Raw genomic sequence first — 27,583 nt, 5'->3', positions numbered from 1 at the left:
ACGCGTAAAGTATGATTTTCGAAAGATCAGAGAAATCGCCAAGAATAAACTATCGAGATATCCCATGAACTCAACTATGTTTGATAACATGCAGCTACTACGTGGATCCGATATGAATGGATTCCTAACAGCAAGTCGTTGGATGTGCAGTCAGACAATGGATTGAGATGCTGCAGTGGTATAAGGTAAACTTATATATTATTCACTTCAGAAGAGCGCTTAGAGGTGGTATCAATATTCATTTCAAACATTAACTGCAAAACCCGTCCATGACTCTCGCTTCAGTCAGTCTTACATTCCAACCCTAGGGGTGGAAACGACGAGAAAGCAGAGTGATGACCCGGAAAAGCAAAATGTGGCATCACAGAAAGAAATCAAAATGAAAGAGATAGTCCAGCTCAAGGAGAGGGGAAACCAAAGAAAATGAACTGATTACAGAAGAAAATATGAATCGACACGCCAACTGTAGAACGCCTTTTGAATAATACAAGTCCCTTGATATACGTCCAACTGCAATATCGGGCCCATGACCCTACCAATGACCCTGCCGGAAGTAACATCCAAGGTATATATGAATGATTTGGGATGATTTGATATCGTCCGATTATCCTGTCCAAACGGTGTGACCTGCTCGAGAGCTCCCTGATTCGCATCTTTCATACAAAGAGGATGTCGTGGTTTGAGGATTTCCGAATTTTGCCGATAGGGAACAGATCGGAAAGTCGGTGATTTCAAGAATAAGCCGCAATATCACGCGCGGATGACAACAGGCTAGTAAAGTGCTGAGGAGTCTATTCTGGTGATCGGCTAGGAACAACGTTGAGGAATTCGTAACAGTATGTTGGACTCATAGCAAATGCGATGACTCAAATTGCCTTGGTGGACTTGACGCTGCGCTTAATGCAATGCGGCTAGGGATTGCTTCGACATACTTCGAATTAACGTCGGTCAGGGTTTGTTACCTAGAATTTCGAGTCAGTACCCCGAAGTTAGATATTCCCAGTGCAGATCTGAAGACCCTCACCTGTAAGATACGACGGGAAAAGTCTTGGTCATCGTCAATGCTACCATTGCTTTGGCGCCTTTTTGCCATGAAGTCGCCATCGAACCGCGAATCGGACATGGAATCTTGCGACACAGGCTTCCCAAAGTGCTCAGCTGCAGCATTATTCGAGTACTGCGGCTTCATGTTTGTGCGCTTCCTGAAGCGCCAGAGGAAGAATCCAGCTCCAACAAGGGAACAGAATCCCACGACACCGACAACAACACCAGCGGCAATGGCAGCAGTGTTCGGGCCACCCGAGTTCTTTTGCTGGTTGAGTCCGTTTGTCGCGCCCGCCTCGTTGGCTGCTGCTGTGACGACTACTGTCTGCTCCCCTTGCGTGACGACTTGGCCGTGACTGCCAGTAGTCACAGTGGACCCGCCGTTGGTCGTTGATGTCGAGCTTGGGTTGGTGCTGGCAGAGGAATCATCCGAGTAGTACGGAACCTTGGAACTTAGACCAGTCAGGTAGACGGAGAATGAAGATTGACCACCACCTGTTAAATCATCAAGTTAGCACGGCAACGGAACCAGCAAAGTTATAGAGAAGACCATACACATGACATCAGGCCAACCAGCGCATTTGACGTTACAATTGGAATCGTCCGTCTTAGCCGACTTCGCGGGCAGCACATTTCCACAGAGACAGTTCGTTCCCTTCGTCAAGGCAAAGACAAGATTGTTGCTCTTCAAGCATTGTTGCTGACAGTAGCCGTTACTCTGATACATATAGGGGCCTTGGTCTACCAAGGGTGTGGAGTCACTGAAACAACCCTCGCTTACCATATCGGCGGCGAAGGCTGCTGGAAGGTTGGTAGTGAGGAGCAGCGCCGAGGCTGTAACAGCAGATCGGATTGTGAATGGCTTCATTCTGTGTTTGGTATATGTGACTGTAATATCAAAAAGCGAGAGTTGAGGCGTTAAGCGGTTGATGATGTTTGCTGAGAAACGAGAGACAAGGGACGACCAGCGTAACCCTTGGATATTATGTTGTGATGTTGTCTTCAATCTACTCCCCGTTTATCCTTCCTGAGTAGCGAGCGGTAGGAACAGTAACGAGAAACAGTCGTCGCGATTCCTCGACGGTCGGACCCAGCTTAGACAATTGATATGGCGAGTCGACGGGCGTGAGATGCCAGAGAGCGACGAAAGAGCTATAGTTGAGGTAAAGTTGAAGCGAAGAGGGTGATATCGATGAAAAAGCCTGCGTTGATCCTTCTGGAGAAGAGGATCCCTTGGCGGGGAAGAAGTTGAGGACCGGTTGTTTCACAAACCCCTTTTGTCGGGAAGCTGAAATGAGCAATGGGAACGGGGCTAATCGCTCGCACCACGGCGTGACCAGTCAGGCAACCACCACCTCCTTCACGTCAATAAGAGAAAATTGGGTCAGAGATAGAACAAAGAAAAGCGAGGCGTCGAGGAAGAAAATTAACAAGAAGGACCTCGACAGAGAATACAAAAAGGTTGGTTAATGAAGTCGAACCCTTCCAACCTACGATAGAAACGAGTGGAAATTTAGTGGAGGGAAAGAACTATTATGGAAGGGGTGACAACGGAGGAAGAGGACAAGCAGTAGGAGAAGGGTCTAGAGAAAGACGGAAGACAGACAAGACTTGAATGAGTGACTGACCGACCGTGACTGATATTGTGAGAGGGACAGATTATTGAATGGAGGCAGTGGAGGGATTATTGGCTTAAGCGATAACCTCCAGGTTCCGATTATTATTATTAGGAGGGACTAGCCTAAGGTACAGAGTACTCCGTACAGCGTAAGGTAAACAATGCGACCTCTCCCACACATAAAGGTAAGGTAGGGATCGGAAAGCATACGCGGTACGCCATTTTCCGTGTCTGAGGAGGAACAGTGTCCAAACGGGCCCTGACCCTGGTTCGCCTCTGACGGTAATCTTACATCCCGCGTAAAGAACTCCACCCATGATTCTATCCAATGAAATGAATTACCTTTGTTTATATAAGCGCATTTGCCGTGCTTATGACCAGGGGCACAGTAGGTCGTTTCCCTCTTTGGCTACCTGGCTGAAAAATGGGAGCCATTGTGGTACAGACTAAGCCTGACATGGTAAAGGTGTGCATTAGCTTGCTGAACTGTGGTGGCTTTGGTTTTCTGTTTCATTAATTTGGAAGAGGGGCTGATGCTGTACAGAGTAAGGCAGGTACGTAAGGTATTGAGTACTTAAAGTTATGAATTGCCTGAAGTGCTAAGTAAGGTACCTGCAATGTAAGGTACGCAGGCGTGGTGAAGGCACAACGTCGTTCCTATATAGGTACCCCGGTAGCACCTAGTCTTCCTTATCGTAAAGGAATCAAGCTCCACGACCGAGGGGGAATAGGTGCAGTTGACGAGAGGATACAAGAGATCTTCAGATACAGAATACCCAGGCAAAGTTTATGCAAGTCCGTCTTGTGGGATAACCAGAGTTGAAGGACCTGTGGTCTGCAGTATTCACAAGCCATGTACCTTTCCCTCTATTGGCCTCAAAGCCAAGGTAGGTTTTCATTGTCGCATGGTCGAACTATCCTTACGAAACAAAGCAAAGGAATAACCTGTGATCCACTCCCTGACATACAGAGCGTCCTGCTGCCCTTGTAGCATCATTCAACTCTTTCCCCAAGTTGGAATCGAGTTCATCCGAGCATCTACCAACAAACTATCTGCCTACTTCCGCGCGGTCTCTCTTGTTATTTGTTGCTGTAGATAGATGCTCTGTATCTAACTCTCTATTCCCGACAAGCCATCGTCAGCCACATTGCAATGACAAGGACGCGGCGTTGTCGATCCCTCTTTCGGCTAAGCGCTCCAATGAATCACACACATGCGATTCCTTATTCCGCACCCTCCGATAACGCGGACCAATAGGTGTCACATAATACTCCATAATGATCACAACCAATATGGTTCAACATAGCGAATGTTCCTCTCTTACCATCGAACTCGTGGAATACTCTCCAAACTCACCACACCCTTCCATGAGTTCCAAGGCTCCAAGCGGGCACTCCCGGGCTGTGTGGGTCTGAACCCCTTCATGGCTTTTGCAGGTTACGCGGATCTCTGGAACCCGTAAAGAAACTGTAAGGTTCACCACTCACGTTTGGGTGCCTTACTGAGGTAACACACATCGAAATTCACAGCAATAATACCTCGATCGCTCATCCTCTTATCGACAAGGCTCGGAAGGTCCGCCAATGGCGGAGACTGATTCTCATGTGAGCTATGATGATGAACTCGGTTCAGTGCCCAACGGGTGTCATTTACTCCGTAGGTCGAAGATAATAGTTCATGCATTCGCCACTTACGTTGTCCGACAGTCAGGCATCTCGACGGAGATCAACAAGAAAAAGTTTTATGCATTTTTGCTAAATAAGAGAAGGATGTAGGCCGAGAAAAGTAGCCCGTTGTATGTCACCAGCTTGAACTTGATATTATTGTGATGGGAGCAGGAGACTGTCCCTGACTCCTGACTCTTCGTAGCCAGTACGGAGTAGACCCTCAGATCATGTTCGTCTGAGATATGACAGTGGGAAATGTAGTTACGTTTGCACCGCTGCACCCCTTCATTTGGGAGTTCTGGAAACCCATGGTCCTCATTGCGAACAGTCGACATTCTCGTGAATTTGGAAGACTGCTAAACTATAATGACAATTCTTTGCAATGAAATGACGTGGCATATGTGCCGAGGAATAACGCCTTTGTAGGACGTTATGGAAGAACTAGCCATTCCAGAAAATGAGACGAATGTTATGGAGACATTGAGTAGTGGTGGCCCTGAAGACACGGACTCACCACTCATTCAGTCGTGAATATCCGCCATTCAATCAGACTGGCTGCAAGAACTTGACGCGATTAGTGCAACTGGATAGTTTCGAATAGGCTGGGTTCATGGTCAAGAGACGGCAGATTTAAATATACTTCTGTCAGAGCCTCATATCAACAGATCTCGCAAGTACGAATGCTTCCCCGGAACTATCAACTCGCACTAATACCGAGTATAAATAGATCAGTGCTCACTTTCCGAGAACCTGGTCGTGTGCTGTGCTTTTTATGACCACACTATCCTAACACCACCATACCCTGAGCCCAGGACAAGATTCAATACAACAAAGGGATACACCAGTATTTCACATTCACCTCAACTCGTGAAAACTACCGTATGATGGAATACCTAGACGGAACGACCGGAAGCTGGATGGATATGTAGACTTGTCCCGGACTGCCGACAGAGTTATAAAGCCCTCAGGCAGGTCTAGAACCTGTCTATTGACCCACAGCACAACAGGCAGGCTTCCATCCAGTCCAATTTGTCTTACATCGGTGATCTATCGACTTATCGAGTTCACTGTGACTGTCTAGAACTTTTGGAGTTACGCTGAAGCTAAGTCTGGGAAAAAGTAAGCTGTGTTGCCTCACTGCACGGCTTGACATGTAGAAATCTCGCTGGCATCACAGACCTGAACTTGGGACCTTGCGCCAATTGGGGCCTCTGGGTTATGTTTGCCTGTGTACTCAGTCGTCAACCTTGTCTTTAACTTGAAAGTTTGACTGGAGATTTGGACAATTGATGGGGATTATTCTCAGTATTGCATTCCATGTTGATTAATAGACTTAAGGCTTAAGGGCTAGCTAGGCTCTCTATCCATTTTGACACCTGGATGATTAGCCTGATGTAGCGAGTATTAGACTTGAGGATTTCCGTTGCATGCTATGGCATAAGCCACAGATATTCATCGTGCTGTGGGATGTTGTAGCCCCAGCGCAGCCGGGTGTATATACATCGCTATCTGTATTAAGACTATGGCCTCACTGTCATCCATCTCAGTTTCACAAGAAATGCAGTATTTTGACAGATGTTCAATATGAATTTTCAATGATGGATGTATCTAACAAGGTAAGGAATTGCTTGGTAAAGGTTCATTTGATGCGCTGGAGCCGGGATTTCTACCAGATGTTTCGGCGAAGCTCGACAATAGCTCAACCGGTACATAGGAAGGCAGCAGAGGTATACAAATCATATGCACAATCAAACGTAAACTTTTCAAAATCGTATTCAACGATGTTTCACATCCTCTCCGGTATATATGTTCGTAGAAAGATCTTTCTATCACGATAATTAAATCTTGAGCAGTCAAGCCTGGACTCGCCTGTACAGATTATCAACGCTTCTAGGGCTTGGGAATCTTTATCGACTTGCTGACCATCAGGCAGCCGTGCAAGACAAACAACAGAATGACGGGGTGAAACTCAAATGGCGTGCCTTGAGCGGCGATTCCAAGAGGAAGATCCTCGAGAATCCAACCTTGAGATACCCAGTACGCCATGAGCGAAGCGATGCTCAATGTTGTCGGGATCGGTGTGCCTTCAAAGTACTTGGACTTGCCGGTCTTATCCTTGGGAAGCACGGCGACGGTAACGTTGAATCGGGCCAACCGTGTTAAGCCACAAAGGACGAAGAATGCCAACAGAAGATGGTCGACGAGGGTGCGGGCTCCAAGAGCGAATGCGCATGCGGCTGGTGCAAGGCCGAAGGAGATCTAGAGTGCAAAGATAGGGGTCAGCTGCGTCCCGCTGCCCTTGGGGAGTACGAAGATGCCATACCAAGTCCGCCAGAGAATCAAGCTCCTGTCCCATGAGGGACGATTTCTTCCTCCATCTCGCGATTTTGCCATCCATAAAATCGAAGAATAAACCAAAGGGCATGAAACCGAGAGCGGCCCAAATAGCACCGTGATCATGTGGGTCTCCTAGACAATATCGCATCGACGAGAATACGGACATGACTATTGAGAATCTAGTCAGTGTCGGTTCACAATTTCGATTTCAATTAGATTGCGGTCTTGCCTCCACAGAATCCTATCAAGCATGGTCAGTATAATGGATGAATGACGTTTTTCTAACAGATCTTACCATTCAGCTCGGTCACCAAATCAGCAAGATGCAACGCCCTGCACGAAATTTGAATGAGCAATGTATCTTGGTTCCCACCAGGCACTCAGATGCTAACCTGACCAAGCTAAAGTGACCCGTCTCCGACGAGAGGAGCATCTTCTGCTTTTCCTGACCTGCAATCAATGGGTGAGCATGTTGCGGTACAATTGCATCGTTGGTGATTCGAACTCACCTCCGTCGCCTGAAGCTGCGACACCGCTATTTGAAGACCGACTTGACGACATGGCTGCTGTTCGACGAGACATGCTCAATCCGTATCAACCAGAGTAGACGATATATGACGGAAAATTTTACTAAAATGCAGGTTTCAGAGCGATCTGAAGGCTCTTGTAGGAAAGTAGCAGGTTGAAAAAGGTCGAGGATTCCAGTGTTGACAAACGCACAGATTCTCCGGTTCCAGGGCGGCCCAGACGTCATTGGAAAGGCGGTGCAAAGCTGCGCCACACGATCAAGCCACTTGCTCAGGGAAAATTTCCAGCTTTAACATTCGATGATGCTACAGGCTGGTTAACCTCGATTTGAAGGGTAATGGACGTTGTTACAAGCGGACGAAAGTTGGACACGGACTGTGTACTTTACAACATCGCAGAAACTGAAGCAGCAAACTTTCATATGCATAATAAAATATCTCGAAAAAAAAGGTTCCTGAAAGAGCTCCCGTTTTCCCATAACGCCATAATAAGACAGTACTAGTCAAGACAAACTGTCTATCGTCGGAAACCTCCACTTCCACCACGAGGTCCTCCTCTACCACCACCTCTGCTCCCACCACGGAAGCCGCCTCCACCAAAACCACCACCAAAACCGCCTCCCCTAGGTCCTCCACGTCCTCGGGGGGCGCCGCCTCGGCCACCGCGAGGTGCACCACGTCCACCTCTGGCGCCTCCGCGAGCAAAACCACCTCTGGCACCGACAGCCTTCTTCGGTTTCGAACCTAGACAAAGTTAGAATAAGTATACGATAACTGGACGAGTCTAGCGGCATACCCGGCGGAGGCTTAGGCTTGGGAAGGAACCTATTATTGGACAGTTAGTCATGCAAACATGCAAATCAAAGCGATGAAGAACGCACTTCTCAAGCGGAAGAAGCTTGTCTCCTCCAATATAGACCTTGTCGCCAGGCTTGAAGGATGTCGCAACAATGCCCTCCTGAGGCTTGATAGTGAAGTAGACCTGGTTGATGGGACCGAGAACTTCGTCAACCTTGCCGATAGGAGTCTGAGGAAGAGAGTTAGTCATTAAGTTTGCGACAGGAGTTAGGATTGCGAGTCGGTCGTACTTTGTTCTCGAGGTAGATAGGGGCGTTGAAATAAGGAATCTTGGGATTCACTGATTCGCAAACCATCTCGCCCTCGCAAGCGTGCATGAAAGTTCCCATCTCTGACAAAGAATCAGTCATCCATCATCTCCCCCAAATGCACTCGCAAGTGTATAATTACCCAGAACCTGTGCTGGCGGTCCAGTTTGTGCTTGGAATCCTCCGCGGCCTGTCCGACGAAAATTTCGTTAGCGACCACCGATCCTCAACTTTGGCACTATTCGAACTCACCACCGCGTCCACCAAAATTTCCACCACGATTGGCGCCTGAGGCGAAACCGCCACGGCCACCTCCACGAAACGACATCTTGATTGTGGTGTTGCGATTGATGGAGCTGTCTGGAGTTCGGAGTCCGGAGAAGTTTTCAAATGGTGGGAGCCTCGAAACGGTAAAGTGTCGCTAGCCGCCAGGGCAGTTTAATGTCACGTGCTTCACCGCCTTCCTTCCCCTCACCGTTTTCGAATTATTATGACTCTTCGCATAGGCCGAAGAAGAGTCATCGTTCTGAGCTTGCCCCCCTCTTATCGTGCGCGCCTCCCGAACCGCTGGTCTGAACTTGCGGATACAGCCATGGCTTTTGAAGAGTCGAAAGAATTGCCAGTGCGGCCTGCAGAGGCCCAGGATGCCAATGCCACTGCCCCGCCAAAGGCTGCGAAAGCTAATGCGGCCTCGAATACCGACTCTCTCCCCGATTTCATAATTGAACGGAACAAGCTATTTGAAGAATTGTGGCAACAGTATCTTGAAGAGCTCAAGAGCAAGCCTCACCCGGAAATCAATGTCCTTCTCGATCTCGGCAACGGGAGCCCCTCTCCTGTCCCCGCCAAAGCCTGGGAGACCACACCCGGATCGTTTTTGAGAGACGTCCCCAAGGATATCAGCGCCAATGTCGTCCTCGCGAAAATCGATGGCAAGGAACTTTGGGATCTGAATCGCCCTCTGGAGCGCGACTGCACCGTCTCTTATGTTCCGTTCGACAGCCCCGAAGGTCGGGAAGTTTTCTGGCACTCGAGCGCGCACTGCCTGGGTGAGGCATGCGAGTGCGAATATGGATGCCTACTCTCCCATGGACCTCCCACCCCTCAAGGTTTCTTCTACGATATGGCCATGCCTGACAAGTCAGTTTGCCACTCCTACGTTTCCTTACGTGTGCCTTGTGATGGAATAAGAGTCTGACTTTAGAGAATAGCCGTGTTGTACGAGAGAGTGACTGGCCGGCCTTGGATAGCAGAGCGTCGCGGATCTTCAAGGAAAAGCAAAGCTTCGACCGGTTGGAGGTGACGAAGGAAAACCTCAAGAAAATGTTTGCCTACAGCAAATATAAATTGCACTACATTGACAAGCTTGTGACCGGAGAAAAGAGTACGGTTTATAGATGCGGTACCCTGGTCGACCTTTGCAGAGGTCCTCACATCCAGAACACTGGAAAGATCAAGACCTTCAAGATTATGCAGGTATGAACACGATCCTACGGAAGCCGTTTTGCCAAGTCCATCGCTGATTGCTATGTCCAGAACTCTTCCGCATACTTCCTCGGTGATCAGACGAACGACTCTCTGCAACGTATCCGTGGTGTTGCTTTCCCCGATAAGAAGCAGATGCAGGAACATCTGAAGTTCTTGGAGGAGGCAGAGAAGCGCAATCATTTGAGAATTGGCAAGGACCAGGAGCTTTTCTTCTTCGATGAAGTTTCTCCAGGCTGTCCTTTCCTCCTCCCCAACGGAACTAAGATTTTTAATGCTCTCCAGGGTCTTCTGCGGTCTGAGTACCGCAAGCGCGGCTACCAGGAGGTTCAGACGCCCAACATGTACGACGTCGGCATCTGGAAGACATCTGGTCACTGGGCGCATTACAAGGATGATATGTTCAAGCTTGACGTGGAGAAGAGAGAATGGGCTCTTAAGCCCATGAACTGCCCAGGCCATTTCGTGCTCTTCGGCCACCGCGAGAGGAGTTACAGAGAACTCCCGCTGAGAATTGCAGACTTTGGTGTTCTGCACCGTAACGAAGCATCCGGTGCATTGAGCGGATTGACCCGTGTGCGGAAGTTCCAGCAAGACGATACCCACATCTTCTGTACCCAGGATCAGGTGAGGAGGGATCTTACGCTATCTTTTATGTCTTATTGTCAACTAACTCCTTGCAGATTTCCTCCGAGATCGAGGGTCTCTTTGATTTTCTCCAGTCCATCTACGGACTGTTCGGCTTTACATTCAAGCTGAAGCTTTCCACTCGCCCAGAGAAGTATCTCGGTGACCTCGAGACCTGGAACTATGCCGAGGAGCAGCTCAAGTCTGCGATGACCAAGTTCAAGGGCAAAGACTGGACGATTGACGAAGGCGATGGTGCATTCTATGGTCCTAAGATCGACATTACCATTGCTGATGCTCTCAAGAGAGAGTTCCAATGTGCTACTATCCAGCTGGACTACCAGGCGCCAATCAACTTCAAGCTCGAGTACATGACCAACGAGAAGGGCCAGGCTGTTATGGAAGAGTCGAAGAAGGAAGGCGAGACCAAGTCCAACGAACCTGGTCCAGGTCGGGCGCGCCCCGTCGTCATCCACAGAGCTATCATTGGTAGCTTTGAGCGTTTCTTGGGTATCTTGATTGAGCACTTTGCCGGCAAGTGGCCGTTCTGGATCAGCCCTCGTCAGATCCTGATTGTCCCCGTCATGCCTGCTGTGAACGACTATGTTGAGGAGCTGCAGCAAATCCTGCGTGGCGATAAATTGAACGTGGACATTGACATTAGTGGTAACACTATGCAGAAGAAGATCCGTACTGGTCAGCTGGCGCAGTACAACTTCATCTTTGGTAAGTCTTATCGCGAACCCTGATCTCTTTCTTTGAATGGTATTGACATTGGGTAGTTGTCGGCGCTCAAGAAAAGGAGTCCCGCTCTGTCAACATCCGTAACCGTGACGACCCTGCTACACAGAACAAGGGCGTCATGGTTCCTCTTGAAGAGGCTCGCCAGAAGCTCCGCGCTCTGAGAAAGGAGCGCAGACTGGTGAATGCTCTGTAGAGCGATCCGATACTGGTATCTAGCGTTTATTGTGTGGCGTATCCCGAGGGCCGCTATTTTTACGGCCAGCGGTCTCGCGTAGAAGTTTATGACTTATGTAGGCATTGATTTGCCTCTCTCACAGAAAAGTAGACCTGGAGTATTTAGCGATGAAGACACGAAGAGAGTTCTGATCTAGAAACAATTCTCTGATTCTGTATTATGGATAATCTATCTACCCTACTTTAGATACATGGAAGCAACCCGCATGAAACGGCTACATACCAACTGGTGGTCCCACCATGAGTATGGTGGGCCTATGAAATTTCGATCCCCCCTTAATCAAAGTGATGATAGTGACTGGTCAGTCTGCTCAAGGGTGGTCGCCATCAACGACTCCAGGTTGTATTTGCCAAGATCATCTCTGGGGTGGGCAGGGGGGAATTCACCCGATTTCCCTCTTACAAGAGGGGGATATGCATGTCACTATTTTGTGCATTTTGTGCTCCTTTTCCAGCGAGTCCTGACTTCGTTGCAAGCAGGCGATATCTAACTCGAACAGTCATGCTCGAATCATCATGCAGCGACTTCATCATTCGTTTCATCAATTGCGACATGCATCCCCATTGAAAATTTTCGTCCTTGCTGCCGCCTTCATCTTGGTGTCCGCCTCGCTCGTGTTCTACTCTAGACCTGCCAGTCCCTCTGATATTGACCTCGTCGCCTCGCTACCCTCCAGCAACAACGACATAGAAAACAAAGGAACTTGCTATGTCGACCTCGAGTTCTTGAGATCTCAGGGGTACAATTCCTCCGCGAAATACGCACGGCTCGAGATAGCCGTGAGGCGAACAGAAAACTTTACGGGATTCTCTGACACGTTGCCCACCCGTTTCCCCGCTTATCAAAAGATTCGTTTGGACACAATTGAGCAACAAGCACCGTTGTCCCCGCGGATATGCTCTCCCGCAGTGACCATTCAAGCTCCGTTACCGGTCGCACCACCCAACGCGTCCCACATTCTGTTCGGCGTCGCGACAACACTGCACAGACTAGATGATTCCCTGCCTGCATTCGCACACTGGGCGGGAGGAACGGACGCTCGCATATATGCTCTGGTGGACTCCGAAGCAAGCTCGGTAATAAGAAGGGTGCAGGAACGAGCCAACGAATTGGATATCCGTTTGACTATAATTCAATCGGATGATGACCGATTGGATCAGTACTTCTCTTTACTCCGGGTCATGCTCAAGCACCGCGATGCATCCACGCGGTGGGCTGTCTTGATTGACGATGACACCTTCTTTCCMTCTATGCGGAATCTGGTGGACAGACTCGCAACCTACGACGCGACGAAGCCACAGTATGTCGGGGCTGTGACGGAGGATCTCGCACAGATGTTCAGTTGGAGTTATATGGCCTTTGGAGGTGCTGGGATCTTCCTCTCAATACCACTCCTTGAGGAACTCAACAAGGTGTATGATGATTGCAACAGCATCAAAACCACCGGCGACCGAAGAGTCGCAAGGTGTATCTACACCTACACGCACACAAAACTCACCTGGGACCGCGACCTGTATCAGCTAGATCTCCGCGGGGATGCTTCTGGCTTCTACGAGTCCGGTCGTCCGCTGCCGCTGTCGGTCCATCACTGGAAATCATGGTTCCAAGCAGATATGGTTGGGCTCGGTCAGGTTGCGGCCATCTGCGGCGACGCTTGTCAGCTTCATCGGTGGCGCTTGAAGGACAACTGGTTCCTGGTGAACGGGTTCTCTATGATCAAGTATACTTCACCCGGGAATGTTGATCTGATGGAGAAGACCTGGGAGGATAGTAAATACAGAGGCGGGGACGGCTTCGCGTTCAGTCTGGGTCCATTTCGGCCAAAAGACGAAGGCAAGGTGTCCTTTCGCCTGCGGAACGCAACTCGGCAGGCAGGGTCTGTTCGACAGGTCTATATTCATGACTTGGGGCCTGAGAATCCTCCTGAAGTAGTGGAAGTAGTCTGGAAAACTGCATCTGGGTGAGGTTTCCTATTGTCAAAGTGCTTTTACAAAAACCATTGAATGTCTTGTCGGTACAGCATAGTCTGAGCGATTATTTAGCATTGAAGTCGAAATCATACTCGTTCTTTGTTCCAAAGCGACTTGGCAATGGCGGAGTTCTTTGATTACTTTCTCCCTCGCTATGTAGCGGATAATAAACTGTCGAATTGAGTTTGCCTTTTGTCTGTTCTAGACTTCAAGCCATATGATCAGGCTTGTCAGCGCTGTGATTCCTGGCTAAGCTTCGAGACAGAATAGCCATTCATTATGGATTATGGAGCCTTGCGAATCCCCACCACAGCCCCTCTCCTGTCTTGGATGGGCCTCAGGCAGCTATCCTTTGTTCTCGATATACCTCTCCTCTTTGACATCGAGTCCATTTTTTGTAGCATGGACTCGCCATAAATGCGGGTTTTCTTTCATTTTCTTTTGTATATATTTTTATCATTTTAGGATCATCTTGATTGAGTCTCCTTCCTTCCTCTACGACTGCGGCGGAGCCCTGTGATTATTATTGATTAAGTTGATGCACGTCCCGGCGCTCCAGCAGCTGCAGGCCCCAATCATTCCGTAATTAACTCCCCCGTCACATCCCAACTGCACAGCTTCACATCAAAACACATTCTATTTCTCCTTTCCCCCCTCCCTGCTCTCTTCCCTTTTCTCCTTCCCTACCCCTCATTCTCCTTTTGAACACCTTTCGTTTATCGTTTTGTCCTCATTCCGTCGCTCCGCCGAGGTTTCGATCTGTTACTGCGGCTGCACCTTGTACTGCGGGGCTCAAACTACTGACAGCTCCCTTTCCACCGAGTCTGTCTCAGTTGCACGGGATCTTTTTCCTCCTTAAATTCATTCAGAGATTTGAGCCGTGACTTTTGCTCCATTGAGATACCCGCTTCGTCTTCACTCTCGTTGGCACAGAAGCATTGCGATTCGAGTTCAACTCCGGCCACATACAACTCTCCTCTGTCGATTCCCCGCCCCGACTTTTCTCGTCAACCATACGCCGGTCGCTCCTGGATAAAAAAAGCTGTCGGATTTGAGCCATGTCTGATCTACAGGGTCGGAAGGTCTTCAAGGTCTTCAACCAAGACTTTATCGTGGATGAACGGTACAATGTGACCAAGGAGCTGGGCCAGGGTGCATACGGTATCGTATGGTAGGTTGTCTGCATTCTCAAGCGGTTATCTGTTTCTGCATCAGGCTCGAGAGGGGTGTATGGCAGAAAAGAAGTGACGCCAGAAGGGGTGGTGCAGCGGTTATGGATCTATGATTGAACCAAGTACTGACAACGATCATTTGACTGTAGTGCTGCCACAAATGTTCATACTGGTGAGGGCGTCGCCATCAAGAAGGTTACCAATGTCTTTAGCAAGAAAATTCTGGCCAAGCGGGCATTGAGAGAGATCAAGCTTCTCCAGCACTTCCGCGGCCACCGCAACGTACGCCAATTGTTTGTTTGTACTCGCAAGATCGGTAGGGCTGATCGGAACTGCAGATCACCTGTCTATACGACATGGACATTCCACGACCAGACAATTTCAACGAAACCTATCTATACGAGGGTGAGTGGCACGTCCGCTGTGGTGCATCAACAACCACTGATTAATTTCATGCAGAATTAATGGAATGTGATCTGGCCGCCATCATTCGTTCGGGACAGCCTCTGACCGACGCACACTTTCAATCTTTCATCTATCAGATTTTGTGTGGACTCAAATACATCCATTCCGCCAATGTCTTGCACCGAGATCTGAAGCCTGGTAACTTGCTGGTCAACGCGGACTGCGAGCTCAAGATCTGCGATTTCGGTCTGGCCCGTGGTTTCTCGATCGACCCCGAGGAGAACGCCGGCTACATGACTGAATATGTTGCGACCCGGTGGTACCGTGCTCCTGAGATTATGCTGAGCTTCCAGAGCTACACCAAAGCTAGTATGTCATAACTCGTTTCCATTGCGATTAGACCGCCGGTATGCTAACGATCGTAGTCGACGTGTGGTCTGTAGGATGCATCTTGGCAGAGCTGCTCGGCGGCCGTCCTTTCTTCAAAGGCCGGGACTACGTCGACCAGCTCAACCAGATCCTCCACTATCTGGGTACTCCCAATGAGGAGACTCTTAGCCGCATTGGATCTCCTCGTGCGCAGGAATACGTCCGTAACCTGCCGTTCATGCCCAAGATCCCCTTCCAGCGCTTGTTCCCCAACGCCAACCCCGACGCTCTCGATCTGCTGGACCGCATGCTGGCCTTTGATCCGGCGTCGCGTATTTCCGTTGAGGAAGCGCTGGAGCACCCGTACCTGCACATCTGGCACGACGCCTCCGACGAGCCCACCTGCCCAACGACCTTCGACTTCCACTTCGAGGTCGTCGACGACGTGCAGGAGATGCGCAAGATGATCTACGACGAAGTGGTGCGCTTCCGCAACCTCGTCCGGCAGCAGTCCCAGGCGCAGGCCGCCGCTGCCGCGGCGCAGCAACAACAGCAGATCGCTCAACAGACCAACGTTCCCATCCCTGACCACCAGCAGGGAGGCTGGAAGCAGGAGGAGCCCAAGCCTCAGGAGGTGCACGCCGCGGGCGGCCACGCGAACGATCTGGAATCGTCATTGCAGCGGGGGATGGATGTCCAATAGACGGTTACTGTCGTTGGAGGATGTCTCGGTCTTGTCGTCGATTGTTTGCTCGGTTCATAAACTTAGTATATTATCACTTCATCTATACCTCTTTGTTTAGGCACTACCACTGGACATCACCTAGCAGAACATGTAGTCATCCTGGTCTGGATGGAACTCAAATTATGCCCAGACCCTGTGGCAATGTTAATGCAGATGCATAACCAGATATTGTCTCCAAACTGAAAGTCCTGCTCAAGCTCACGTAAATACATGTACATGCACTAATCCTTCAATTCAACTCTATAAACAAAACAAATCCGTCAATCATTATCATCCAATCGTGTAAAACCAAGTACCTCCCTGTACATACCCGCCCATCCTATCCTATCCTATCCTATCCTATCTTCAATATATGGCAGTAGCATATAGACGATATATCCAGAACGTACGGAGTACGCAAAGCAAAACCAAAGAAGGCTAAAGACGGAGTTAAAGATAATACCCCCTCCACCAAACAGCCATACAAGCCGCAACCACCAAATCCAACATCTTGATCCCCTCGTCTTCGACGATTAGTTTGCCTAGTTTGGCGCTCTTGCCGCGCAGGCCGCCGCCTGCTGGTTCGCGCGCGAGGGAGAAGTCGAGACGGTCGGGGTCGTCTGGGCCGCCGCCGCCGCCGCCGCTGCTGGTGCTGCTTGAGGAGGCGTTGCGGGTGTGTCTTTGCTTGTGTATGTGTGCGTGTGGGTGGCCCTGTCCGGGTATGCTTGAGACGGAGAAGAAGCTGGTGCCGGAGTGGGAGCGGGGTCTGGTGTAGGTGGTTGGGTTGAGGAGGTGGGCGAAAGAGTTGCGTTTTGAGGTGGGGTGTGCGTGTCCATTTGGGTGGGAAGTCTGGCTCGGGGAGGAGTAGCCCGGGTTGTCGGAGGAGCTCTGGCTGAGGGTGAATGGGGAGATATGGGCGGAGCTGGACGGGTGGTGGTGGTGGCCTGCTTGGAAGGGGGTGTTGAAGCGGATTTCTGCGACGGTCACGGCTGGAGCACTGGGGGTGGAGGGGTTGGTTCCATTGCCTGGGTATGAGGGCGTGGGGATCATGTGCTTGCATTTGAGGCTGCGGCCGTTGACGCTGGTGGAGAAGGTGCAGATGCCATTCCAAGGGGAGGTGAAGGTGTAGTAGCCGCTTTTCAGCTTGGAGTGGGCTTGCGTGTGTGGCCGGGTCGGGCTACCAGTGAAGGTGTCCAGTGAGGCTCTGTTGGGAGGCATATCCAGGGATCCTCGCGAGTCGTCCCGGTGGTGATGTGGCCGCGATACGCAGAGCTGACGGCGGAATTTGCGCGGCTGGGACGGGTCCTGGGACCGTGTTTCAGGTTGCGACTGTGTAGGAAATTTGATGGATGAGGACAGAGACTGTCCGTCTGACGGGAGATTTATGCCCAGACTCTGCAGGGAAAACGGCTCATCCTGGGCTAGGAACCTGTTATACCCTGGTGTCGACACCTCGATGTCGACGGTGGTGCTGTCCGTCTTGGACGTGGAGATGGTCGCAACATTCCATTGACTGCCGTGAGTGGGATCGCGGCGGATGAGAGTGATATGAAATCCCTGTCGGTCTGAGGCCTGGGCGTTGTCGCGCGGCCTTCTGTGTGGAGACTGCCCTGGGCTCCTTGACGGCGATGCTCGGCGAGAGTTCGATCCCGCCCCGTCAGACGTATGCGGTCGTAGTTCGGGCCGGCTGGTATCCACGCTACGACGTCCTGCAGACAAAGCTTCGTACTTTTCCTTCCAGCTATCGAGCCCTTTATTATTGAGATACCCCGACAGGGCGCTCCATCGGTTGCTCTTCTTCGCCGGACTGTTGTTGATCGAGCCTGAAGGAGCTTCCTCTGTTGGCACAAACGACAGAGGCCGAGGCGGTAACGGGGGTGCTCTAGTCTCTCCTGCATCTCCAGGCGAGTCGCCGGGGTGCTGGTCGTTGATATCCGAAATAGCGGGTGCTGACTCTGAACTGGGAAAGCCTTGACGAAGCGTCGGACGAGGCGGGGTCGGGGGAGGCTGAGAGTCGACAGTAGCAGAGTACGGCGAGTTATTCTCCTGCTGCAATGGTGTCGGTGGAAGAGGACCACCCGGGACAGGCTTTCGCCGGACATTGTTCAATCGCACAAACTCGGGCGGCGCTCCATCGCTCCATTGTTCCTTTCGTAGTTTCACCTGTTGTTCCCGCTCCTCCTCGACCTCCTGCAGTAGGAGTTCGTCCTCTGGCGTCGCAACATGAAGGTAGTAAAGGGAGGCATTGATGGCTTCTGCGGAGATGCTTGATTTGGTCGGAGGCTTCAATGGCGAAAGAAACACATCTGTACGAGTCAGAACTGTCCGTCTTCATCAAATGCAGTAGGCTTGAATGAGTGGCGCGGGGCAGCTCCACAGGAGATACCTTTGCTTCCTGGTACGCGCACAATATAGAGCACGAGAGGATCTAGCTTCTTCTGCGTCGGATTGCGAGGATAGGCAGGTGGGTTTGAGGCGATGGTAGTGATGGACGAGAGMGAACGAGCCTCGACTGGAGGCTGAGGGATATTGGGATGGAGCGAGGCGGGGGAGGATGCAGAAGCTGCGTCCGCCGCACCGTCAACCACGGCCATTTGATTGCCTACAAACAGTCGCAGTGGCAGGTAGGTGACGGGGCGCACCGAATGAGCTGTATTGGACGCCTGAAAGGGTCTGGGGAGGACTGTTCCTGGCCAAAACAAACAATCGCGGAGAAGCCGGGAGGATTGGGCCGTTGCGGAGAAACCGCCAAGAGATTAAATATCAGCGACGACCTGCATGGATTGCAGTAGATCGAGAAGAGATGAGGACCTGAAAGTAGAGAGGGATCTAGAAAATGACAAGGGTCGTAAAGACAAGTGTTTGTCTAGAGTACGAGACACGTAAGTGAGCGGCGAATCTACGAAAATCGCTGCCTGGAGTACGACTGCTGATCTATGGACCCAATGGCAGAAGCCAAATTCCATCGAATTGGTATCTCGAAACGAAAATAGCTACAAAGAAAACTATGCCCGTGGCTGAATCCATAATTACTGAATGAGACGTGAATAAAAATGAAGGAGAGAAAGCTCGAGTCCCATTGCCCGACCAGATAAACCAAGGATATCAGATATGAACTCCAATCCGTCCGCTGAATGATCCGCTGTTCTGTACTTATTCGAGATTGAATGATCTGTCTCGATTGGATAACTGTCCTATACAACCGTTTCGGACCGTTCGCCTTCCGCGATGATCGGAACGCTGAGACCACGGTCGGGGCTTTGTAGTACTAGTTGCTCATGCCGCCGGGCCCGTAAGAAGTCGCTGATGGCGCGTATCAGAATGAACCAACCGACAATCATCAAGACATACGAAATCCACTCGCTCGTGGAGATATCGGATATCGCACCGCCTCCGCCATTGCCACCGGAACCATCAGACACTGAAGTTGGATCAAAGTTGTGGCTGTTGGGATCCGGAGGAGGAACGTAGTCCGCACCACCATCACCCGATCCCCCATCACTTCCCCCTTTCATGTAGAAACCATACTGTACTAATGTGAGGCCGAGACCAGCTCTGCTGCCGTTCTTCGCGGCGTGTGTGGTGTGAAGGAGGTAGGTCAAAAGGAAGCCGACCAGCTGGAAGGACATTGAGATCATGGCGTTCCAGACAAAGGAAAAGATCGAGCCAACAGGCAGTCCATCCACATAAACCTCGTCGGACGAGATGCCGGGAGCCAGGATAGTGGTTTCCCAATACGGGGGAGTGGCGTCTGCGGCTGCTTCCTCGTAAGACTATAGACGTCAGTTTTTTGTGTCGTCTAATATCAGATAGCATGCTTACCGGAGGTAGATCCTCATTCTTCTCTCCCCGTTCTGGCTTGGCAGCCAGGTTGGCAAAGACTCCGTCATTTGACGAACTGATCACGCGACCTGCGCCTGACGAGGGTGTGCTGAAACTGGGCAATATTGTTGGTCTTCTCTGAAGAGTCGAGCCCGACCGGTTACTCTGTGATGATGGTTCGTTGTTGGCGGCCGACGAAGGAGCAGTCTCTCCGCCACTGGGCGCTGACTGCTCCGGATGGGCTCGCATCAGTCGCTGTCGGTCATCAGGTTCGTCATCTGCCTCGGAATCGCTGGCGTCACCAAAGGCATCGGCAAGAGTCTGCTCTGCATCGCTTCGATGGGGGTCATTCTGGAGAAGTCTTCTTGACGAGAAGGAAGAGGAACGAGAGTGGAAGGAGGGCGGCGGAGACGAGGGTGTAGGGGCGTTTTGTAAAGGAATCGACGAATGAGAATGAACCTCGTCGTCCTCGTCATGGGCATTAACCTGCAAGTAGTCAATATCCTGAGGGGATCGATAGAAATCACGACTATATAGATGGAGTGCTGCCTACCCTTTGATAACGCTGCGAGCTCATGACGAGCTGAGCAGGTCCACGTAGGGGACACTCGGATGCGACAAAAGAAACAACAACTGTGAGATGAGAGAAAAGAAGACAGAAAGAAGCAGATGAAAGAATGTGCAGAGATGCAGGAAACAATCGATACGATACCTGTGAGGCGATGGCTTAGGATGTGGATGGAAGGGGATCGACCGCCGTCTCCGTGCTCCGTAATCTCCTCACTAATCAGGCAGACAGCGGTGGCGGTGACTGGACATCAGTGTGGCTGGTGTGGTTTGTGTGGCTGAAACAGCGGCCTGGAATCTGGGGCATCTCCGATTTTCCGATATCATCATCCATCATCTGCTTTATCAAAAGTTCAACAGCAAACCACAGCTCTATCTCCTTACCTTTGATCCTTGATCAGCCCTTCCGTATATTGTGGGCTAAATTTATCTGTCCTCGCATTACTAAAGACAAAAACACATCAATATCTCACCATGAGCAAACCAGTGAGTCCCCTCCACACCACCATGCAAAGAGCATCTCCTAACAGCTGCAGACTCTGAACCCCCAGACAATACAAAACCGCATCAGTCATCTCCTCAAACACTGGCCTACCGACCCCGTCCGCCCGGCCTCCGTCTCCGTCCAAACCTATCTCCAATCCCGACTCCAACCCACACAACCGCAACAAGCGCAGTCACAACAAGCACAGCCATCCAAGGTAGAAATCTCAGAGGCCTCGCTCAATGCCCTCTCGTCATTACTGGAAGACCGCTACGCGAGACGGTATCCGTTACCGCCGAAGCTGCGGCGGCCGGCGACGAACCCGGACCACTACGACAATGTAGTCAAGGAGTTTGAAGAGGCACCAGGGCGGGATTTCTGGGGGAGAGTGGGGAAAAGGCTTCGGGGGTTGTTTAGATTTACGTGATGGATGGTGTTATGGTGTATGATAAGTGTATGTATATAGCTGTTGTCATTGTACTATTAAAAGCTGGTTAACTTCGATAATTGAGCTGTGAGAGCACTTCTCTTGGATGGTTACTTGGTTATATAGTTAATGACCACGAGACTTGTCGGATGCAAGAGTATTCATGCCATCTTGATCAAATATGCAGCTTGGATGAGTTAGCTTCTTGCATCTTGCCTTTTGCATCCTATGCTCTATGCTCTATGTCTATTTTGAGCAATCTCGACTTGCATACTCAACCAATTGAGAATCGCTGTGCTACAAGCAGACCTCAATTCTCTTCCAACCAAACAAATACATACTTCTACTAATGATTTGTGTCCAAGAATCTGCAAAGCAAAGCATCAGCTCAGACCCTTTGCCTCCGCACGTTGTGTCATGACATCGAAGAAACCTTTCTATACGAGGTGGACAACCTCCAATTCGACAGGTCTCAAACACCCTGAAACGCAACCAACAGCATTGATTCTGACAGTCACTGCTGAAGGGTATCTGTCAGCTGTTCATTACATACTTTACATCGTGATGTAAGACGTACTGATATATTCGATGTATATATTCACATCTATCCGCATCCACCACCACCATCACCATTACCAAGTACAACCAAACTAAACACAATGCATCTCTCCAACCTGGCAACCTTCGTCTTCCTCACCCTCGCAGCAGGTATCTCTCAGCAATCATAACCCAACAGGGACAATACTAACGAAGATAGCATCCCCTGGCTGCCCCAACAACCTCTGCGGCGACAAACCCTGTGCAGCTCCAAGCGTCTGCACAACCTACACCCGCACCTCCCCCTCCTCAACCCTAACAACCTGCATCCCCGCCCCAACCTGTCTAACCGTTTACCGTAGTAACCCCCTTTCCCCTCCACCGTACACAAGCTAGACTGACAAGGCGACATAGAATCCTGCACCTCCGGCGGCAGTGGCCCCATCTGCTGCTCGGGGTACTGCGCCGCAACCAAATGCCGGCCCACGAACCCCAAGTGGCCGAACTGTGCCGAGGATTTCCAGCTGTGTGCTGCTGATGCAGACTGTTGCTATGGCTATAGTGGGAGTAAGTGTGTGGAAGGGATCTGTCGGAGGGTTTAACTTTGACTATGGATTGGTTTACGCTAATGCTTATGATTATGGTTGAAATGATGGTTATGGTATGCTATGAAGTATAATGAATTGACTGTGTTATGTAACTGGCTCTATCTCATCTCTCGTTTCTGTGACTATCTCGTACTGTCTAGCAGTTGAGGTTCACGGCTATGTCATGTTAGTTGGGACACTTAGAAGGCAAAAGGGGAAGAGAGAGGAGGGAATACCGTTAGCAAACAGGGCATAGGTATCCGCGTTGAGCAGCGCCTGGCTGGCACTCAAGGCGGTGGCAGCCCTGTATCCATAGGCGTAGTCCTCCGTGCCGGGCGAGTAGACGGCCGGGGCATKGGTGAACTCATGCAGGGTAGTGGTGGCCTGGTCCTGGGCGTGGCAGGAGCTGGCCAGGGCAGGGAGTTGGGAGTAGTAGATGTCGCAGTTGGCAACGACGTTGCTGGAGGGGAGAGTGTAGGCCAGGGTATTGGAGTCGCAGTAGCCGTAGGGGTCGGTGCAATAGTAGGTAGTCTTGCCGGAGGACTGGGAGGAGGCCTCGCTGGCGACGGCGCGGAGGCGCGCGGCGACGGTGTTGCGGGTGCTGCTGGAGGTAGTCCTGAAGTACTCCTGGAAACGGGTGGAGGAGCCCGAGGAAGCGGCGCTGGCAGCGGCGTTGGCGAGGGAGGCGGCGTTGCGCAGAGCAGTGGTGAGGGCTGAGGCGCGGCTGCCGGAGCAGGAGATCTTTGTGCGGCTCTCAAGGAGCTTAATGGCATGGGGCACCGCGGCGGCCTTTGCAGCGTCGACCTCGATCTCGAGCTCATTCGACTTGTAGGGGATGTAGCCCGAGATCTTGTTGTTTGTGGTCACGGGGACGACACCGTCGGTGCGGATGGTCACAGGGCCGCCCTGGGTGAGGTCGGCGGTGCTGGCGACGTCGAACTCGTCCTCGTAGGTGGCGCCGGCCGGGAGGGTCATCACGGCATCGTCACTGAGGCCTTCAGTGACGAGGCGCCGCTTGATTCCGGTGAACTCGACCTCAGTGGCTGGACTTGTCAGTATGTCTTTGTCTCAGGGGCAGTCCAAGGAGGAGGATACCATTGCGGAAGAGCGAGACCTTCTTGACCGGGGCAGCATCGTGGAAGAAGTTGAGATGCACAAAAGTAACGTCCTCGCTGCCGGTGTTCTTGACGGTGGCCTTGATGCGGGTGTTGTCGACCTGGGTCAGGGTGATATCCAGGGTTGGGGCGTTGGTAGGAAGTGCCAGAACGCCATTGATGACGGCCAGAATGGCAGAAGCGAGAACGGTGACCTTCATGATGATTAGATTGGATTGAGATGCTGTGCTGATGCTCTGCACTTGCTGATGCTTCTGTCAGACCTCGGATCATCCTCGTATTTATAGGCATCCTGACGCTGATGACTGAAACATCAATATCACAAACAAATATTGATATCCAACGGAGATATGTCCAAAAGAGGAGGTTACATCTATCCCGTCTGCCACCCTCGACTTGTCAGGGTAACAAGACCCCGATTGTCTGAAGATTTCCCATGGCGTTTTACAAGCCGCCAAAAGCACTCCACAAGGCTTCTCTAAGCATCACATCGCGGCCAAGAGAAAATGCCAAGAGGTAAGCTTGGCCCGCCGGAAGACCGTTGATATAGGTGGGCGAGATTCTTGTCTGTACGAGATATATCACCGTTGGGGCTTTGGATTGGGACGCCAAGAGGGTTAGTCCGGTCTGTAAATGATGAAGGAATTTAAGCGGCGGTCCTTATGCCTGAAGAGGAATGTGGGTGTCGAGATAGTCTGTCTGCCGAATGTATCTTCGGCTGTTGAGGTCTATCAGCATGACTCCGACTGTGATCATATCAGCATCTGTCTTGTGCTTGTTGACTCAACATACTGATTGACAGTGATCATGGTGTTTCTAGACTGATCTGCTCGTATCTGGACTCGGACCCTGAATTTCCCTGAGATTAGTGAAACGAGTGGATCCACTGACTCCTGCTTGTCAGAGATATCTGGTGCTGACTCGTATCGTTGACTGAAAGAGACAACGACATACTCCGAGTAGATTAAGTGCCGATCCTCACCACTTTATCAATCCTTAATATCCGGCTGATACTGAAGCAATGCAACCCAAGACTTCGTGTCTCACCTTCCCCTCTTCCATTTCCCACTTATTTTCTTGCTTAAAGCTTGGCGGTCTCCGCTGTGTATATAATTGGTGGATTGCATATCCTGATGCAAATCTTGAGGTTTCATCACTCATCTCATACCCTCATTGCCTCATTCCCCTCCGCGGCTTCTCCGGCTTCACTCCGGTCACTTCCAGCCAGACAGCTCATCATTTACGATTCTCATCAACCGAACGACTAATAACTGACAACTGACGGACTGAACGGAACGACTGACGACTGACGGCAACGAAGACGACGACATGACAAACCTCCAAGTAATCCTCTCGCCCGTCCCTCCCTCCGCCACTCCCCCAATCAATCTCCCCATTAACATCGCCATCCACAATCCAGCAACCACCCCAGTGACCTTCCTCAACTGGGGCACCCCATTCGACCCCAAAGCCAGCCTCCTGGGCGTCTTCCAAATCAACGACACCACCACTGATCATCCCATCACCATCGACACCATCAAGTTCAACCGCCAGCTGCCTCCCTCGCGGGACGACCTGGTTGAAATTCCCGCCGAGAGCTCCATGGAGCGCACAGTCACCATCCCGCATGTGCCACTGGAAGAAGGACACGAGTACGCTGTGCAGGCAAAGGGCATCTGGCATGGGATCTGGGAGTGTGCGCGGGACCAAGTGACGGATTCGCAGCTGCAGCAGCTCGATCAGAGGGGGGAGTTTGAGTCTGAGCGGGCTGTATTCAAGGTTACTCAGTAGTTCCAACACCCTGTATCCTGTACGGAGTACAGACCGTTAATGGATGTGTTGGTGTTGTACATGTACGACTAGTCCCAGTATATGACCTTCGCCTCTCCCTCACCTCACCTAGACTCTTGTAAGTGCTATAGCAATAGGACAATGGGTGCTTATATTGATATCCCCACTGATGCAGCCCGCGTATTCTCCGTCCTCTCAGCAGGCGGGATAGGCATCGTCCCCTCGAGCGTCGGCTACGGGATTGTAGCCACGGAGGCTACCGCACTGCAGCGTATCTACACTGTCAAACGACGCCAGCCGCATAAGCGCCACGCTATCATAGGCAGCTATGTCCTGCACCGCGGGATACATATTCTCCCGCCCGACAAAATGGATCTCGTGCGCTTGCTCACGGTTGACCTAAACCTCCCGCTTGGTGTGATCGCTCCGTACAGACCAGAGCACCCGTTGATTGCAAGACTAGACGAAGAAACACTAGCGGCGAGTTCGATGGACGACACAATGGCCATGCTGGTTAATGGTGGGCCGTTCCAGGAGGAGTTGGTGAGGGTGGCTGCTGCCAGCGGAATGGCGGTGCTGGGATCCAGTGCGAATCTCACCGGGCAAGGGACGAAAACGGTAGTGGAGGAGATTGAGGAGGAGATTCGAGAGGCGGCGGATATTGTGGTTGATTATGGACGGGTGAGGGATGGCTGGCCGCGGGCGAGTTCGACCATGGTGGATTTTGAGAGTATGCGGGTGGTGCGCGTTGGAGCTTGTTACGAGGTTATTCGTGATGTGGTTGCCAGGTTTGCTGGTGTGCAATGGCCGGAGAGTCCAGTGATTTCTGGGAGATGAGTATCTACAGTTAAAGTGAGATATTATTGTTGCTGGTGTAAGTTAGGCTTGCATCAGCAGCTGGAACGAGTAACATCTTATATCTGCTGCACCGTCAGCACTCATTCGATCTGAGTACTATACGAGCATCGTATAGCATCGTATATCAACCAATAAGTATCTCCAATGACCGGACTAAACCACCTAAACCGCCGATCATGCAACCTCGGGTGCACTAACCTAACCCCGAATGGCTTCAATTAGCGAAGCCAGAGTATATATCCAGCTTCCAGCTCTACTCCTCAGGACCACCATGCCATCAGCATCACCACATCAAAATGAAATTCTCACTCCTGCTCCTCAGCGTAGTCTGCGCTGCAACCGCCACTGCAACTACAACTGCATCTACAAACCAAGCAGCAACGCACGTAATCTACTCCTACCCCGGCCCCTCCCCGCCAGCAAGCCTCCTTACTCTCATCTCCACCGGCAAAGTAGGCGGCCTCATCCTCTTCGGCGAAAACATCGACGCCAACCTCTCCACCACCATCGCCAACATCCAAAAAACCTACACCACGTCCCCACGCTACAATGGCACCCCGCTGCTAATCATGACCGACCAAGAAGGCGGCAAAGTCCGCCGACTTCCTGGTGGCCCAACCCTCTCCGCGAAGCAGGTCGGCATGTCGGCCGATCCGGCGTCTACAGCTGCAGAAACTGGAACAGAAGCTGCGGACACGCTGGCTAAATACGGCGTGAATGTCAATTTGGCGCCTGTGCTGGGTGTTTACCGCTCCGCGGGGGACTTTCTAGATGAGTACGGCCGGTCCTACGGGAATTCCTCCGGGTTGGTAGCTTCTTGCGCAGAAGCTTTCATTCGCAACCAGCAAGGGCACGGAGTGATTGCTACAGCGAAGCACTTCCCTGGTCTTGGGGCGGCAAGTGCAGACGAGAATACGGATCTCGTGCCGGTAAGGATTGACCTCGGGCTGGATGAGTTGCGGCGGGTGGACGAGGCGCCGTATACGGCTGCGATTGCGGCGGGGGKGGAGATGGTTATGGCGTCGTGGGCGGTGTATCCTGCGCTGGATGATAAGCCGGCTGGGTTGAGTGAGAAGTGGATTCAAGGAGAGCTGAGAGGGAGGCATGGGTTTAGGGGAGTGACGATCACGGATGCGATTGAGGCCGGGGCGTTGAGGGCGTATGGCGATGATGCGGCGAGGGGGGTGCTTGCTGCGCAGGCGGGAATGGATCTGATTCTTGCGTCGGCGAGGAATGTCTCGCAGGGCGAGGCGATTGTGGATGCGCTGACCAAGGCGCTGGAGACGGGGGAGGTGGATACGGAGGAGTTCGAGGCCGGCACGGCGCGAATCATGGCATTGAGACGGACTTTACATGTATAGACA

The 27,583-nt window shown here is 51.4% G+C and overlaps 12 protein-coding genes across 12 annotated transcripts; 6 read left to right on the top strand and 6 right to left on the bottom strand.

Annotated features, from left to right (window-relative positions):
• Nucleotides 1–938: 938 nt before the first annotated feature.
• On the bottom strand, nucleotides 939–1,912 carry Asppvi_000224 (WSC domain-containing protein; the record flags this gene model as incomplete). The annotated part of the gene is made up of 3 exons (XM_043296536.1): nucleotides 939–962; nucleotides 1,025–1,539; nucleotides 1,600–1,912. 3 exons carry the CDS (start codon nucleotides 1,910–1,912, stop codon nucleotides 939–941), a joined length of 852 nt encoding a protein of 283 aa, XP_043152471.1.
• A 4,308-nt stretch (nucleotides 1,913–6,220) lies between these two features.
• Nucleotides 6,221–7,228, bottom strand: Asppvi_000223 (CDP-diacylglycerol-serine O-phosphatidyltransferase; the record flags this gene model as incomplete). The annotated part of the gene is made up of 6 exons (XM_043296535.1): nucleotides 6,221–6,589; nucleotides 6,654–6,835; nucleotides 6,903–6,908; nucleotides 6,963–7,000; nucleotides 7,060–7,117; nucleotides 7,177–7,228. 6 exons carry the CDS (start codon nucleotides 7,226–7,228, stop codon nucleotides 6,221–6,223), a joined length of 705 nt encoding a protein of 234 aa, XP_043152470.1.
• Nucleotides 7,229–7,711: 483 nt separating this feature from the next.
• Nucleotides 7,712–8,628, bottom strand: Asppvi_000222 (H/ACA ribonucleoprotein complex subunit GAR1/NAF1; the record flags this gene model as incomplete). Its single annotated transcript, XM_043296534.1, has 6 exons — nucleotides 7,712–7,938; nucleotides 7,991–8,019; nucleotides 8,076–8,221; nucleotides 8,283–8,383; nucleotides 8,443–8,490; nucleotides 8,553–8,628. 6 exons carry the CDS (start codon nucleotides 8,626–8,628, stop codon nucleotides 7,712–7,714), a joined length of 627 nt encoding a protein of 208 aa, XP_043152469.1.
• A 162-nt stretch (nucleotides 8,629–8,790) lies between these two features.
• Nucleotides 8,791–11,349, top strand: Asppvi_000221 (threonine--tRNA ligase THS1; the record flags this gene model as incomplete). Its single annotated transcript, XM_043296533.1, has 5 exons — nucleotides 8,791–9,440; nucleotides 9,512–9,776; nucleotides 9,837–10,412; nucleotides 10,469–11,138; nucleotides 11,195–11,349. The coding sequence occupies 5 exons, from the start codon at nucleotides 8,791–8,793 to the stop codon at nucleotides 11,347–11,349; spliced, it is 2,316 nt and encodes a 771-aa protein (XP_043152468.1).
• Nucleotides 11,350–11,906: 557 nt separating this feature from the next.
• Nucleotides 11,907–13,355, top strand: Asppvi_000220 (glycosyltransferase family 31 protein; the record flags this gene model as incomplete). The annotated part of the gene is made up of 1 exon (XM_043296532.1): nucleotides 11,907–13,355. One exon carries the CDS (start codon nucleotides 11,907–11,909, stop codon nucleotides 13,353–13,355), a length of 1,449 nt encoding a protein of 482 aa, XP_043152467.1.
• Nucleotides 13,356–14,419: 1,064 nt separating this feature from the next.
• mpkA (mitogen-activated serine/threonine-protein kinase SLT2) lies at nucleotides 14,420–16,010 on the top strand (the record flags this gene model as incomplete). Its single annotated transcript, XM_043296531.1, has 5 exons — nucleotides 14,420–14,532; nucleotides 14,683–14,815; nucleotides 14,872–14,938; nucleotides 14,993–15,307; nucleotides 15,364–16,010. The coding sequence occupies 5 exons, from the start codon at nucleotides 14,420–14,422 to the stop codon at nucleotides 16,008–16,010; spliced, it is 1,275 nt and encodes a 424-aa protein (XP_043152466.1).
• Nucleotides 16,011–16,481: 471 nt separating this feature from the next.
• On the bottom strand, nucleotides 16,482–18,625 carry Asppvi_000218 (uncharacterized protein; the record flags this gene model as incomplete). The annotated part of the gene is made up of 2 exons (XM_043296530.1): nucleotides 16,482–18,337; nucleotides 18,418–18,625. 2 exons carry the CDS (start codon nucleotides 18,623–18,625, stop codon nucleotides 16,482–16,484), a joined length of 2,064 nt encoding a protein of 687 aa, XP_043152465.1.
• A 600-nt stretch (nucleotides 18,626–19,225) lies between these two features.
• On the bottom strand, nucleotides 19,226–20,430 carry Asppvi_000217 (metal homeostatis BSD2 family protein; the record flags this gene model as incomplete). Its single annotated transcript, XM_043296529.1, has 3 exons — nucleotides 19,226–19,804; nucleotides 19,854–20,339; nucleotides 20,407–20,430. The coding sequence occupies 3 exons, from the start codon at nucleotides 20,428–20,430 to the stop codon at nucleotides 19,226–19,228; spliced, it is 1,089 nt and encodes a 362-aa protein (XP_043152464.1).
• Nucleotides 20,431–20,894: 464 nt separating this feature from the next.
• Asppvi_000216 (ubiquinol-cytochrome c reductase complex assembly factor 2) lies at nucleotides 20,895–21,331 on the top strand (the record flags this gene model as incomplete). Its single annotated transcript, XM_043296528.1, has 2 exons — nucleotides 20,895–20,906; nucleotides 20,957–21,331. 2 exons carry the CDS (start codon nucleotides 20,895–20,897, stop codon nucleotides 21,329–21,331), a joined length of 387 nt encoding a protein of 128 aa, XP_043152463.1.
• A 1,281-nt stretch (nucleotides 21,332–22,612) lies between these two features.
• On the bottom strand, nucleotides 22,613–23,770 carry mep20 (putative penicillolysin/deuterolysin metalloprotease; the record flags this gene model as incomplete). Its single annotated transcript, XM_043296527.1, has 3 exons — nucleotides 22,613–22,632; nucleotides 22,692–23,498; nucleotides 23,551–23,770. 3 exons carry the CDS (start codon nucleotides 23,768–23,770, stop codon nucleotides 22,613–22,615), a joined length of 1,047 nt encoding a protein of 348 aa, XP_043152462.1.
• A 1,129-nt stretch (nucleotides 23,771–24,899) lies between these two features.
• Asppvi_000214 (uncharacterized protein) lies at nucleotides 24,900–26,198 on the top strand (the record flags this gene model as incomplete). The annotated part of the gene is made up of 2 exons (XM_043296526.1): nucleotides 24,900–25,357; nucleotides 25,499–26,198. 2 exons carry the CDS (start codon nucleotides 24,900–24,902, stop codon nucleotides 26,196–26,198), a joined length of 1,158 nt encoding a protein of 385 aa, XP_043152461.1.
• Nucleotides 26,199–26,515: 317 nt separating this feature from the next.
• On the top strand, nucleotides 26,516–27,580 carry Asppvi_000213 (putative glycosyl hydrolase; the record flags this gene model as incomplete). Its single annotated transcript, XM_043296525.1, has 1 exon — nucleotides 26,516–27,580. The coding sequence occupies one exon, from the start codon at nucleotides 26,516–26,518 to the stop codon at nucleotides 27,578–27,580; it is 1,065 nt and encodes a 354-aa protein (XP_043152460.1).
• Nucleotides 27,581–27,583: the final 3 nt, after the last annotated feature.

This window comes from Aspergillus pseudoviridinutans (assembly GCF_018340605.1).
Source record: "Aspergillus pseudoviridinutans IFM 55266 DNA, scaffold_1, whole genome shotgun sequence".
Lineage (NCBI taxonomy): Eukaryota > Fungi > Ascomycota > Eurotiomycetes > Eurotiales > Aspergillaceae > Aspergillus > Aspergillus pseudoviridinutans.
Note: the sequence above shows the minus strand (reverse complement) of the source record. Positions and strands in the feature narration are given on the sequence as shown.